The following is a 15,575-nucleotide window of genomic DNA, read 5'->3' as shown; positions in this document are numbered from 1 at the left end:
TTGAAGCTGTATGCTGGTCCAATGCTGGTCCTGCTGGTCCATACTAGTCCTAAACTGGTCCTGGACCAGCATAAACCAGCTCAAACCAGCATACCAGCTTCAAAACCTACTTTACCAGCATATGCTCGTTTTTTCAACAGGGGTAACAGACGTGCGTGTTTATTTTAGCTATTCCGTCAGAGAAACAACACACTACACAGCCTGTAAAACTATGAAATAAATATCGGTAAATAATGGTAACCTAAATAATAAGAAAGTTAAATATTATTTCAAAAAGCATTCGTTTTTTATTTCCACACAAAGACGCGTCATATATAGCCAAAGTCCCGTTATTACTTTGATATAGCCGCTTTGCGCTTTGAGAGGGATGTGGGACACGAGCAGGAAAGAGACCATTTCTCTTTAATAATATCTTCGTTATCTCCTGATGTTACAAACAACTGACACTTGTTGTAAAAGGTCTGAAGAGCGAGTTTTATCCTCCGCAGGGGCAAGACATTCAGGCTATGTTTGATTTAGCGCTGCCAGAGAAAACGAAAGTAAAAATCACCAGCGTATGAAACGCGATATATACAAATAAACTTGACGCACCTTATAAAGTCTAATAACAAGCACAAACTCTGTTAAATAGAAACTGACGTGCAAGCAAAAAGGTTTCTGTCCTACGGTGTTTTTCTACTTTACCACAGTAAATAATGCGAATAGCCTATAATAGGCCTAAATGCGAACGAAAGAAACGTTATAATCCGCTGCGTGAGTGAAGATTTGGGAAAAGAAACAGATTCCATGTTCAGTGGAATAACTAATGGAATATTGTTAAATTCTCTGCTAATCAGGTGACCAGATCGCGATTCGGAAAACAGAATACGAAGCCTAAATGTATGGACTCACGCACCTCTCTTATTCGGCATTAACCAAAATGTTTCCATGGCTGCGATGTCACATTTAATTGCTAACCTATTATTTCTTCTGTAAACAAAGCTTTGTGCTTCACTCGTGTCATATTCAAGTAAATACTGGCACAGCCCCATCAGTGGGTACCGAATATACCCGGATTCTCGGTACTACCGGTACTACAGAAATGCTGGTATCGTCACATTTTCAAAATTTCAGTACCGACTTGGTACCGAAGTACCGGTACTTTTGACAACACTAGGCAGCACTTATAATTTCATTTAAGTTTTACATGTTTTTCATCTGATTATTTAATTTAGTTGCCAAGGAAACATTTTCTAAGTTTTTAAGTTTTTCATCTAATTTTTATTTTATTTTATTTTATTTCAGCTTTCTTTGAATTTTTGGCACCAATTTGTAATATTTTTAATTTTAGTTAATAATAACAGTGGGTAAGATGCAGTAGTTGCCTTTTTTTTGTTTACACTTTAAATTTTCTTCAACCCTCAGATGGTCCAGGTCTTCTCGACCCCTGTGAGAAAGGTCAAACGGATGCTCTAGGAAGCATGTCAAAACAAGCTAGGGAAGACGTGACCGCTAGTGCACAGGTACTAAATGGCTGTGACTTGCCAAAATTTCTATTTACTTCATTGTAGCTATTCTGAAAGAGACGTCTCTTTGTTTTTCAGCACGCACTGCGACTGCTGGCTTTCCGTCAGATCCATAAAGTTCTCGGCATGGGCTCCTTGCCGACATCCAAAGCTGGAGCTCGTAACCGCAAGAGGCGACGAGACGGCAGTGACACCGGGGAGGGAGAAGCCAACGAAAAGAAGGATAAGAAAGATGATTCTCAAGATCCTTGAGATGTCTGTGTAATCTTCTCAACCTGTTATGTCCTTTTAAAATGTATAAATATCACTCAAAGAGGAAAAAATAACACTTGATCGTTCCGTTTTTTTTCAAAAGGACAAGGAATGGAAAAAACGTAGTCGTTCCCCTTTTAATGATGTAATATGTCTTTCTATTACATCTGAGCTGAAAATAGGCCGAAATGCTCATGAAGTTTAAATGCAGTGTATCAGATGATGACTGAACGTCGCTACCGATCAGCGACCCACATATAATATAAACAGTTACTGAACGTCACATTAAATCTATTAGGCACTTTCACATATTAATGGCACTTAATTAATTAAAAGCTTTAATCATCCTGACACAGGCCAGTCTTTTTTTATGTTTACATAAAATATATAGTGGGGCCCAAAAGTCTGAGACCACATTGAGATTTTTATTTTTCACACATTTCAACATGGAAATAAACAAGTTTCATGATTTTAAAAAATGTAAAACAATTATTTAAAGAAAATAAGAAATATTTCAGATCAGAGGTGGCGCCAGGGCTGGGGTACGTTGTGTGTTTTCATGCATTTATCGGATTTCTACTCTCTTTTGAATGTTAGCTGGCTTCTCGCTTTCACTTTCGCTTTCAAATTCGCTCACATTCAGCAGGGAGCAAGGAAGGGGGGGACACGGTAACTCGTTTGGGGGGGCATGGCCTGCTAATGCCCCCGCTTGGCGCCGGGCCAGCTTCAGATTCTACACTGTTTCTCGCTAACTAATGAAATGAAGGCAAATTAATAACATTGAATATGTACGCAGATGGTCAATTACGCAAATTATTATGCAGAGAATTTAATTTAATTTAAAAAAAAATGGGGGGGATGTAAAAGTCTCAGACATTTGGATCCCACTGTATATAAAAAAAAATATTTAGACATATTTATACATATAAATAAGTTATATTCTATATAATATTATTATAATGTATTATATAATAATATTATGTATGATGTTAATGCAAAGAAACGAGTTTCTCTACTGTGTATCTTCAAAAGAATTAAGTTTTTAAATTAAGCAGTTGGTAGTATTCACTAATAAGCTGTTAAAAGCGACACGATTCAGCTTTGTGTGGTTGTTTATTAACCCGACACTGGATTTATACACGTTTAAGTATCAGATCTGTAAGCGCTGGAGGACAAAAATAAATCATGTGGTGCACAAAAATAGACTCATTGCTTCTCTGCTATCATTATTTTTATTTGCATACTGAATAATCGCTCATTTCACAGTGAGAAGCTGGCGTTTCGACAGGGTATCGAACTGTTGTTCTCTAGCGAACAACGCGATTAAACAACGTAGAGTCTGTGGTTCTTCACACGTGCCTGCGGTAAAGATTTAAAGTACTTGAAATGTGAACGAGGAGGTGAATTTCCGGTTCTTCATATTGCAATATAATATAATGTAATACCTCTCTATTCTTAACGTTTTTTATATAAAAGAGTAAAATCTAACGAGAGATGCGCACTCTTGTGCGGTTTGCTAGAAAGATTGCTATTAGTACAATGAATTGATTATTCATATCGCCTGAATTACGTTCTGCCACTTGTTTTATGTATAATGCAATCATTTCCCAGCATTTTTAAATGTTCCTGCTGAGTGTTTGTTCTTGTTTTGTAGGACTGTGAAAAATTATAGTGTGATCTTTCATTTGGAATATATGTGTAGTGCTGCTTAACTAAATAAACAGAAAAATGATCAGACTACCCGGCTCATCTGTGTCTGTTTGGCTCGAGGTGAAGCGAGTCAGCTGTTATTTTTTTTGCATTATATTTTTGCCATCATGTATGGTCATAAAGGGGGTGGAAAAACACGTCAGAGCTGCAACATGCATATCAGGAGGAAGTGAGGGTGTGTAATAAGCTCTGATGAGTGTATAACCACTCACATGTACTACTAACACCAGCAACACTCTTGTGGTATCCAAACCAAGTCCTACTGGTGAGTGAAATGAAACTTGAAAACATCAAGAATACATTTTTAGTTGGTTATAATTTTATACAGCACTGTTATGGGGTTTAGAAATATTTCTATTGACGTTTTTATGAAAAATATTTTGTGTGTTTATTTTAACTACCTTTTTTTTTTTTTTTTACATTTGCATTGCATTTTAGCTTTTTTGCATTTTTTTTTATACATTTAATGTTTCTTAATGTTTTGGGGCATTCTTTTTTGCAGCTAAGTGGTGTTTTTATGTTTTTAATATATATTTTGGGGCCTTTTCACATCTTGTTGAGTATTTTAACCATTTTAAATAATCTTTTAGCTTTTTTGCAGTCAGGGTGTCATGCTGTGTTAAGTAGTTCTTGTGTGTAGGCCTATTGTGGTTTGGTTTGAGCTATTTTGATCACCTTTTATAGCTTTTTTGTTTGTTTGTTTTTTTAAATGTGATGAGACGTTTTTATTAACGTTAGTTTTTATTAATGTGTAACGATTTATTAACAAAAAACGTATTTTTCTACCATTTTTAATCACTTTTAGCAGTGACAAATGTATTATTCAATTCAATGTGCATCGAGTTTTGTAAATTAACTTTTGGGACATGTATACTTTTTTGCATTTTATTTTTGTGCCTGTGTAGAGTGAAGTTCATTTTTAGCATCTCGATACACTGCTGTAACATGATGAAAGTACGTCAGCGCCATTTATTCGCTTTTTACCTCAGTCTTCTCGAACAGATTCAAGTTCCGAAGAGCTGCTGATCTTCGGTGCTCTGTAAAAACATGGCCATGGTAAGCGAGATTTTTGTTAAATGTTAGCCAACACATCAATGTTCTCACCTCACGTCTGTCATTGCTTATTCTAGAAGAACTGGACGGCGGGTACGCAGTGCGTCGCCAAAAAGGAGAACAGCAAACCTAAAGCTGGGGAAATACTGTATCACAAAGGCGATATCTTGACTCTCGTGGGGCCTGGAACGGTAAAATAAGCAGCTTACTTCTAACGTTTCAATAATCGATAATTCTATGAGAATATGGAAGTCTAAAACATAACGATACCGACACAGAGGGGATGAAATCACTTTTAAAACTTTTTTTAAAGCTGATTAACGAGAATTTTTTTTTTTTTTTTTTTTTTTTTTTTTTTTTTTTACAGCCAATCAGAATCCACATGACTTTAAAGAGCGCGAACATTTAAAGAGACGGACGTCAAATGGCGCGCTTGATAAACAGAACCGTTGGTGTGGACGCTAGTTCTTGTCGTTAAAGTGATAGTTCACCCAAAAAACGAAAATTCTGTCATCATTTACTCCCCCTCAAGTTGTTCCAAACCTAGTATGAATTTCTTTCTTCTGCTGAACACAAAAGAAGATATTTTGAAGAATGTTGGTAAACAAACATTTGATGGACTCCATTGACTTCCATAGTATCCCCCCCCCCCCCCCAAAAAAAAAAAAATACAGAAGTCAATGGGGCCTATTTACTATCCCTTTAAAGGATTAGTTCACTTTTTTAAATAAACTTTTCCTGATAATTTACTCACCCCCATGTCATCCAAGATGTTCATGTCTTTCTTTCTTCAGTCAAAAAGAAATTAAGGTTTTTGATGAAAACCTTCCAGGATTATTCCCCTTATAGTGGACTTCAATGGCCTCCAAATGGTTGAAGGTCAAAATTACAGTTTCAGTGCAGCTTCAAAGAGCTTTAAACAATACCAGACGACGAATAAGGGTCTTATCTAGAGAAACGATCGGTCATTTTCGAAAAAATGTAAATGTATATGCTTTACAAACACAAATGATTGCCTTCCAAGTGCTTCTTTCGTATTCTTCAAAAAGCTTATGCTGTATGTCATACGCCTTCCCTATTCTACTTACGGAAAAAATGAAACTGCCACAGCGTTTGTTCCGTAAGTAGAATAGGGAAGGCGTAGGACATACAGCGTAAGCTTTTTGAAGAATACAAAAGTGCGATTTTGGTGGAAACACTTGGAAGGCGATCATTTGTGTTTATAAAGCATATACAGTTAAATTTTTTAGAAAATGACCGATCGTTTCACTAGATAAGACCCTTATTCCTCGTCTGGTATCGTTTGAAGCCCTTTGAAGCTGCACTGAAACTGTAATTTTGGAGGCCATTGAAGTCCGTTATAAGGAGAATAATCCTAGAATGTTTTCATCAAAAACCTTCATTTCTTTTCGACTGAAGAAAGAAAGACATGAACATCTTGTATGACATGGGGGTGAGTAAATTATCAGGAAAATTTTATTTGAAAGTGGACTAATCCTTTAACAGACCTTTTCACTAAAATATGTTTTCAGAGAAAAGGAGAATACAGAGCCAGACATAACACAACAGGAGACGAAGGGCTGGTTTCGGGTTCAAACTTCAGAGAAAGGGAAGCCCTCCGTATAGACCCAAAATTGAGCCTTATGCCGTAAGTGACCGACATATGAATTACTATGAGGAACAAGCTCTTAAAGTTATTGTTGTTACGTTACAAACAGAAAGGATGTGGTTGATGTTAGCTGGGCTGAAAATAGGGCATGTACACTTCACAGTGTCTTCAACCTTCTCTGATGCTCTTTGCAGATGGTTTCACGGCAAGATATCAGGACTGCAAGCCGTCTGCAAACTCAAGCCCATGGACGACGGGCTTTTCTTGGTGCGAGAGTCCGTTCGGCACCTCGGCGATTTTGTGCTGTGCGTCTGCTTTCACCAGAAGGTCTTCCACTACCGGGTCATCTTCCAAAACAACAAACTGACCATCGACAACAAGGAGTTCTTCTACAACCTCATTGACATGATAGAGGTGCGTCAAGTGGCCATTTTTAGCCTGCATTTCTTCATTTATCTCGGTTTCCAGTGACACATCCGCGCTGCTGGTGTCCTGTGGTTTTGAAGGGGAAACAACACCAGGGTACTCGCCTGTGGTCATAGTCAGATGTTTTTAAGACTTTTTAGGGACTTTTTAAGGCTGTGTGATGTTGCATGATTATTATTGGGTCATATTTTACATTTCAGAATGATTTTTTTGGTTTGCTAGTTTTTTTCCCCCTTAACTTTTTTGGCAGTCAAGAAGTGATGCAGTGTGGCAGCATATTTTATTTAATGTATTGAGGGTTTTTATTATTTTGGGGCTATTTTTGATCAGATTATTATTATTGTCAATTCATTAGTTTCAAACTTTTTTTTTCAGGTAATTTTCAGTTTCATTTCAGTTTTTTGGCCATTTACACCATTTATTTCCAACTTTTAGTTTTTCTGCAGTTAAAACGTCATGCGGTGTATAGCAAATTAGCTCAAATGAGAAATATTAATAATTATTCATAACTTATTATGATTATTAATTATGAGTATTTGAATCAGTTAATCAGATTAACTTGATGTAGCTACATTAAAATTACAATTAATCAATCAGTTTAACTTTGTGAACACTCAGTATTGATTATAATTAATTCTAAGAGAAGGGTATTTTTCATGGCCACAGAAAAATAATTCTTTCTTACCATTTACAGCACTTAGAGCTGGTAGCAAAATCAAAATCATTTAAGAGCCAATTTATTGCAGACAGGGAGTCATAAAACACAAGTTTTATTAACTAAATCACGAACACATAACTAAATTAACAAACACATACATACACACAAGTCACATGTACATGGGTAAATGATAAGTGATAGAGTGAAACCGAAGTGGGAACAGGAAAAGGAGCTATGGAGAAGTCAATTGACCCTTCGCTGGGAGTTTAATTGACAAGCAATCTAACCAATCATAATGCCGAATCCGCCATTTTGTCCGACAAAGCAGTCAGGAGTTAGAAGATTAACCTCGGTGGACTTGAACTTGAAAAATTGACGTCGATATCTTTCCGTGTTTGAAACAACATTCCTTCTGATGTTCATTCATGTTTACTTAATGCTATAAATTAACTAGTAGGAAGAGATGATCGGTTCACGAGCCGCTTGAGCTGAGGCGCTACAGCGATCTGTCACGACACATTAAAGAGCCACAAAACATTTTTTATTGTTTGAATTTCTTAAAAAATTACACAGTTTGAAAGCTGGGACTTTGTTTAATATCATAAGTAACCTGCTCTGTCTTGTCTGTCGACGTGTTGTCAGTGTCCTCTTTGCTCCGCGATGTATTTTTCACTCTGTGTGTCGTGACGGCGCCATGGCTAGTCGGACAAAGCAACAGTAACTAAGGGGGGCGGGTCTTTGCGTAGGGTCAATTAAACAAGGTGGAAGGACCATCAGTGTTCTCAGTAATAAAGCACTTTTGCTAACAAAGGTGGTTCACAAATTAATACTAAATCGCTGTTTAGTGTTCAAATGTGCGATACTTGCAAAATGCCTTTAGCAGTTGAGGAGCATTGGATCTGCAGGCTGAGGAGAAATCCTTGATGGTTCGATCTGAAGTTGTAATCAGTATCTTCTGCACTGGGTGAAGAAATATGAAGCAACTTAAGCTGTTCATTATACTTTTGTAGTTGGAAAGAGTTCTTTCTCCCTGGGTTACGCACATGGTGGAGAGGCAGGCCCACAGGCAGAACCTCCCACAGATGCAGTTTCGGTCGGATCAGCAAGAGAGAGGGAGGAGCATTGTGCGGTGGCTTTTAAGGTCTGGCAGAAGTTACACCTCTCAGGGTTGACCTGACCAATGAGAAGGTTGAATTTCCGAGCGGCAGAACGCCTCTGTGAGGGCTTATTACGAGCCATTGTTTTGAGCATGCTTAAACTGGCTGAGTTTTTGAAGAAGAAACTATTAAAGATTCTTGTAACACTAATGTGTCACAGAGTTAGCAACATGTTACATAAATTACCAAACAAAAAGTTGGAGTCCATCGATACCAAACATGCTACCCATGTGATTTTAGTTAACCATACAGTAGTATGCAACTCTGAAACATTAATACAAAGAAGTTCAAAAGAGAGAATTAATACATAGGCCAAACCCTATAAAAGGAAAATCATGAGAGGGGAAAATTGGATACATGTTTATACATTTCTCACATGGTTATATATAGAATATATAGGATTGAATGGGTTTATTTGTCCTTCTTTAGAAAGAATTAAGTCAGAGTCTCTACAAAATTCTTTCCGATCGTAAAAACCTTATCAGATGGTCCATGGTAACTGAGGCCCTTGCCCTGCAGAGTGAGTTTTAAAGATTATTTGTTAAATAGGACAAATTATTGTGTCTGATTTGTCTCAGTCGTTACAGGTGTAAACAAATTAGTATTTTATATAATGTGCATATTAAGGGTTTTTAAAATTATTTTATTTTGGCTATTTTTGATCACCTTTTAGCTTTTTTTAAAGTAGTTTTTATTGTAAAATTCCTTTTTTTCCCCAGTCATTTTTATTGTAATGTTTTATTTCAGTTTTATTAAATTTTTATTCACACACATGTTTGGGATGTTTTTCACTTTCACGTTGGCATTTTCTTTTTCACCATTTTAATCATCTTTTGTGGTGCAACAAATATTCGATATTCAAACATTGAGTTTGTAACATTTTTTTTTAGGCAATTTTTCATTTTTTTATTACAGTTTTTCAGTGGCTATGTGATGTTACATTATTGTATTTATTTTTACATTTTTTTTGTGGCTATTTTTTTAACACTTTTTAGCTTTTATGTAAAATTTTATTGTAAAATTCCTTCTTTCCCAGTAATTTTTATTGTAATGTTTTATTTCAGGTTCTATTTTATTTTTATTCACGAACAGTTTTGGGATGTTTTTCACTTTCACATTTAATACCTTCGGATATATATAATATCCGAAGGTATTAAATAACATTTATTTTTAGGCCATTTTTCCTTTTTTATTTTTATATTTTATTTTGAGTGGCTATGTGATGTTGCAATTATTTTTGGCTATTTTTGATCACCTTTTAGCTTTTTTTTTTAATGTAATTTCTTTATTTCATTTTTATTCACATACAGTTTTGGGATGTTTTTCACTTTTACATTTCTTTTCTTTTTTTTCTTTTTTTTCTTTTTTTTTGAAGGGGGGGGGGTCATTTTTACCATCTTTAATCACGTTTTTGTGGTGTGATATTATTATTATTATTATTATATAATAGATTTATTTTTAGGCCATTTTTTGAGTGGCTATGTGGTGTTACATTAATTTTTTTACTTTTTGAAACATGATTTAGAAGAAGTATTGCATCATACACTGATTTAACAACGCTGTGTTCGTTGTTGCAGTTTTACAGCAAAAATCGAGGAGCCATCGCTACTGTTCTGCTGAAACCCAAGAAGAAGGAAGGAACTAAATCTGCCGAGACAAAGCTGTTGAAATGTAAGAGTTAATGCAATAGAGGTCCAGAAATCCTTGAAGATTGATTTCTAGTAGTTTAATGCAGGAAATCTCGCTCTGTTTCGCAGCTGGCTGGCTTCTGGATCTCTCGAAGCTGACGTTAGGAGAGGTCATCGGAGAGGGCGAGTTTGGTGGTACGCTTTTCTTCTGTATTTACATGTAGTTCTCTCAGAGAACCACTAGAGAGCAGCATTTGAACAAGACATGAGCTGGGATTGGGAATAGAGCACTAACACACTGCACACTAACTGGAAAGCTTAAAATTTTAGTAGTACTGTATTCTACTGTATGTCACATGACCTCATTATGTTGTGTTAAAATCAGTGAGTGGTGTCCAGTTAGCATCTCAGGAATAAATATGGTTATTTTTTATTTCCTAAATATGATCATTTATATTTATATATATATATATATATATATATATATATATATATATATATATATATATTTTTTTTTTTTTTTTCCATTTAACTAAAAATGACAAAAGCATCAGCTGTACTACAGTTGTTTAGATGATATATTGATATACACATGCAAATCATATAAACATGGTGGCTGAAAATGTATTTAGTTTGATGTGGCATAACGCAGCTGGATCAGCTAATGTGACGCTCATGTTGATATCTCAGCCGTGTTCGAGGGCGAATACGCAGGTCAGAGAGTCGCTGTGAAGAACATCAAATGTGACGTAACCGCTCAGGCCTTCCTCGAAGAGACATCGGTCATGACGTAAGAGCATTTCCTCGCCCGTCACCTCCTGTATGTCTAAAATATATACACAAATATAATATCCTCTTCTCCAGAAATCTCCATCATAAGAATCTGGTGCAGTTATTAGGGGTGATTCTTCACAACGGACTTCACATCGTCACAGAGTTAATGACGAAGGTACAGCTGTGTTTGTGTGTCAGAAGAATGTCATTTGTCCTGTAGTAAATGAGTGCGTGTGTTCTGATGATTGTGTGTCGTCACAGGGCAATCTGGTGAATTTCCTCCGCACACGAGGACGTTTCGCCGTAAGTGAGACTCAGCTGCTGCGCTTCGCACTGTAAGAGGTCACAACAGTACACTAACTTCAGATAAAACATTCACTTACAATACAGTAAATCAGTGCAACCATTAAATATAGAAAGAGAAATAAGAAATTACATTCTGCATAAAGAAAATCAAAATTATTTATTTTTTTAAACACATTAAACACATTTTTTACTCATTTTAGGTTCTCATCACCTAAATGCAAATATTATTTAAAAGTACATTATTTTTATTTATGTATCAAGAGTTATCACTTAGTCAAGTTAAGAAAAATGCCCAGACACACAGGATTATTATTATTATTGTTATTATTATTGATAATATTATTATTTTTGTTTTGCAATATGGTAATAAGAATGATTTTATTTGGGGGGAGGGGGGGCTGGGGGGGGGTGCTTAATTTTGCTTTTTTGGTATAATAGTGAAAATTATTTTATTTTATTTTAAAAACTTAAACAAATAAATTAATTTCAATTTATTATTATTGTTTTGTTTTTAGGTAAAGAGAATTAAATTTATAGCTTTTTTTTTTCTTATTTTGTGCTATTTTTGGGATTATGTTGGTAAAAATTATTTTATTTATTTATTTTCCATTTACTGTTATTATTATTATTGTTGTTTTGTATTTTATTTTTTTTTATATTAAAACAATTTATAGCATTTTTTTGTTATTTTGTGCTATTTTGGGGATTATGTTAGAAAAAAATATTTTATTTATTTAAAATGTTTATTTTATTCATTTATTTTCTATTTATTTATTATTATGTATTAATTTATTGAGAATAGCCTTTATTTTCTTATTTTGTACAATTTCTGTTATTATAGTAGTAAGAATTAAGTAATTTTTATTTTAAAAAGGCTTAAATTTATTATTTATTTATCATTTATTAAAGTTATTTTGTATTATGTTATAAGAATTAATTTTTTATAAAGGTGCTGTTTTTTGGTATTATGATATTAAGAATATTTTATATATATATATATATATATATATATATATATATATATATATATATATATATATATATATATATATATATATATATATACACAGTACAGTCCAAAAGTTTGGAACCACTAAGATTTTTAATGTTTTTAAAAGAAGTTTCGTCTGCTCACCAAGGCTACATTTATTTAATTAAAAATACAGTAAAAAACAGTAATATTGTGAAATATTATTACAATTTAAAATAACTGTGTACTATTTAAATATATTTGACAAAGTAATTTATTCCTGTGATGCAAAGCTGAATTTTCAGCATCGTTACTCCAGTCTTCAGTGTCACATGATCCTTCAGAAATCACTCTAATATGATGATCTGCTGCTCAATAAACATTTATGATTATTTTCAATGTTGAAAACAGTTGTGTACTTTTTTTTTCAGGATTCCTTGATGAATAGAAAGTTCAAAAGAACAGCATTTATCTGAAATACAAAGCTTCTGTAGCATTATACACTTCCGTTCAAAAGTTTGGGGTCAGTAAGAATTTTCATTTTTATTTTTTTGAAAAGAAATTAAAGAAATGAATACTTTTATTCAGCAAGGATGCATTAAATCAATCAAAAGTGGCAGTAAAGACATTTATAATGTTACAAAAGATTAGATTTCAGATAAACACTGTTCTTTTGAACTTTCTATTCATCAAATAATCCTGAAAAAAAATATTGTACACATATATTTTGTACAATTGTACACATTAAATGTTTCTTGAGCAGCAGATCAGCATATTAGAATGATTTCTGAAGGATCATGTGACACTGAAGACTGGAGTAATGATGCTGAAAATTCAGCTTTGATCACAGGAATAAATTACTTTGTGAAATATATTCAAATAGAAAACAGTTATTTGAAATTGTAATAATATTTCACAATATTACTGTTTTTTACTGTATTTTTAATTAAATAAATGTAGCCTTGGTGAGCAGAAGAAACTTCTTTTAAAAACATTAAAAATCTTAGTGGTTCCAAACTTTTGGACTGTACTGTATATATTTCCCTTATTTTGTGCAATTTTTGGTATTCATTTTTGTTTTTTACTTATTAAAAAGAACTTAGAATAACATTTTATTTATTTATTTATTTATTTATTTTTCTAAAAATAAATGAACGTGTTTACATGCAATTCTCCCATAGTCTCATGTGATTTTTATGTAAAAACATTAGAAATGTAACGTATAGAAATGTGAATCCGTGACGGAGGTTTTGTTTCTGTGTTTTTCTCAGAGATGTTTGTGAAGGTATGGAGCACCTGGAGTCAAAGAAGCTCCTGCACCGAGACCTCGCCGGACGCAACATCCTCGTGTCGGAGGACGGCGTCGCCAAAATCAGCGATTTCGGTCTGGCCAAGGTCAGTTCAACGGCAACCGACAACTCAAAGTTACCCGTCAAGTGGACGGCACCCGAAGCCCTGAAGAGCAAGGTGAGAGGAGCTGGATGAAATATTGATGTCTGTAAAGTCCCTCCAGCAGTTATTCTCTATATCAGGGTCAAAGTTTCTGAATGTACAGCAATGGAGAATATGAGGAAAATAATGAACATTTGAGCATGAAAACCTGTTCTAGTAGAGCTCACCTTTACACCTGACCTCGCTTTGCTCTGTTCCTGTAGAAGTTCTCCACTCAGTCAGACGTGTGGAGTTATGGAGTGCTTCTGTGGGAGATCTTCTCCTTCGGCCGACAGCCGTATCCCAAGATGGTGCGTTTCTTTCCCTCTCACTATAAAGATATTTCGCCGTCACCTTCATTAGAGTTTGATCATGTATTGTGGTTTCTGTGGCAGACGGTGAGTGATGTGAGGGAGCGCGTGGATCAGGGATACCGCATGGAGCCGCCGGACGAATGTCCTCCTGACGTCTACGCCATCATGATGTCCTGCTGGGAGACGGACCCCAAGAAGAGACCGTCCTTCCACAAACTCAGAGACAGACTGGAGAAAGAGCTGAGCAAACACCACACCTGATGTTCATCACCTCTTCACATGTGTATAATGTAGATTTAATTTATTATTGATCACACTTTATATTGACTGGGTGATGCATTTCACCTTGAAATCATAAGATGAACTAAACTTTTGCAGTTTTTTTCTCCATTGTATTTGCATGACAGTGAAAAACATTTTAAGTCCGTCCTTGAAAGTTGTAGTTAATTATTCTCAAAAGTGTTTTCTATTAAAGTAATATTACTGATTTAGTTTTTTATATTTTTTTATTTTATTTTATTTTTTTTTATTATTAATAGACTGTAATGCAGAATTTATTTGATTTAAAATAGTATAAAATAAATAGTACAGCAAATAATATCATAATGTAAATGTTTTAAAAAAGTAGTTATCCTCAGAAGTAGTCCTGTAATATTATTGATTTAGGTTTTTTATATTTTTTTATTTTTTTATAAATTATTGAATTATTAATACACTGTAAAACAGACTAGATTACAGATTTTGTATGATTTTATTTTATTTAAATCAATATAAAGTAAAACAGTACAGCAAATACTCCCGTTATGTAAATACATTAGATAATTTAGCATTATCTTACATATAATTAATTTTTTTATTTTATTTTTATTTTTTGGGTGGAATTGTTCTTAAATGCCACAATGGTTTTAAAAAATATGTAATTATTTTCACTTCTTAGAAGTGTTTCCTATTGCTCTAATATTTAGTTTTTTAATATAAAAGTTTTCATATTTTTATTATTTTATACATTATTTGAATTATTAAAACACTGCAAAAACAACTGCATTTTTTATTATTTTATTTAAATCAGTATAACGTAAAGCAGTGCAATAAATAATGCAAATAATCCCATTATGTAAAGACTTTATATAATTTAGCATTGTTTTTCATAAACATTTTGTTAGATTTTTTTTTCTTGTGGAAATGTTCTTAAATGTCATGAAAATAATGTCACAATGGTTTTAAAAATATGTTTTGGTTTTCAGTTAATTTTGGGGTGAAATAAGACTCATGTTTGACAGGTTTCACCCAAGCAGTGAAATGCATTATTCCTACACTGTAAAAAATAATTTTCATGATTTATCACATTTTTTCTTTTATCAAATCAACTTCAATAATTAATGTGGTTCAGATAACATCATATTTTGAGTTTCTGTTGATTAAACCAGTCGCCTTCGTTATTTCAGTGAACTTTAAGGCAACAAAATAACTTACTTTTTTAAGTTAAACCAACAATTCTTTTTTAAAGTGTAGAAGATTTCAGTCCTCAATGAGGTCCTGTAGAAAAAGAGACTTTCTGCTCATGTATATTCAATTCAGAAATGTATTTATTTATTGTAACAACAGTAATAAATTTTTCTTAAGGACGTCTTCTATTCCAATCTTTACAACAACAGCTTGTTTATTCGGGATTAGCGTTCGGCTCTCGTTTAGTGCCGTAATTGTCCAGCAATGTGTCCAGAGACTCAGATTAATGCAGGAAATCTTGTATTATGGCGGTGAATTTTGCACAGGCACATTTCC

General features: G+C 33.9%; 2 protein-coding genes across 6 annotated transcripts in view; both read left to right on the top strand.

The window, feature by feature from the left end:
- Positions 1-3,494, top strand: part of zfr2 (zinc finger RNA binding protein 2) — a 36,745-nt gene extending 33,251 nt beyond the window's left edge. For both annotated transcript variants that reach the window (XM_048182319.1, XM_048182316.1), the window contains exons 19-20: positions 1,405-1,502; positions 1,584-3,494. In XM_048182319.1, the coding sequence (XP_048038276.1) occupies positions 1,405-1,502; positions 1,584-1,757 (272 nt within the window). In that variant the 3' untranslated portion in view covers positions 1,758-3,494. The remainder of the gene's footprint in view (positions 1-1,404; positions 1,503-1,583) is intronic.
- Positions 3,495-3,613: 119 nt separating this feature from the next.
- matk (megakaryocyte-associated tyrosine kinase) lies at positions 3,614-15,418 on the top strand. 4 transcript variants are annotated; one of them, XM_048182332.1, is made up of 13 exons: positions 3,614-3,732; positions 4,457-4,523; positions 4,601-4,711; positions 6,053-6,168; positions 6,324-6,543; positions 9,948-10,041; positions 10,128-10,193; positions 10,689-10,788; positions 10,863-10,947; positions 11,034-11,107; positions 13,320-13,515; positions 13,704-13,790; positions 13,875-15,418. In XM_048182332.1, the coding sequence occupies exons 2-13, from the start codon at positions 4,515-4,517 to the stop codon at positions 14,052-14,054; spliced, it is 1,338 nt and encodes a 445-aa protein (XP_048038289.1). In that variant the 5' UTR covers positions 3,614-3,732; positions 4,457-4,514; the 3' UTR covers positions 14,055-15,418. The 4 variants fall into 4 exon arrangements, with proteins under 4 accessions (XP_048038289.1, XP_048038287.1, XP_048038288.1 ...); XM_048182330.1 differs by having other exon boundaries at positions 3,618-3,732; positions 4,598-4,711; XM_048182331.1 differs by having other exon boundaries at positions 3,646-3,732; positions 4,470-4,523; positions 4,598-4,711.
- The last annotated feature ends 157 nt before the right edge of the window (positions 15,419-15,575 follow it).

Source organism: Megalobrama amblycephala, linkage group LG2 (assembly GCF_018812025.1).
Source record: "Megalobrama amblycephala isolate DHTTF-2021 linkage group LG2, ASM1881202v1, whole genome shotgun sequence".
NCBI classification, from domain to species: domain Eukaryota; kingdom Metazoa; phylum Chordata; class Actinopteri; order Cypriniformes; family Xenocyprididae; genus Megalobrama; species Megalobrama amblycephala.
The sequence above is the reverse complement of the archived record's forward strand: the minus strand, read 5'-3'. Positions and strand labels throughout refer to the sequence as shown.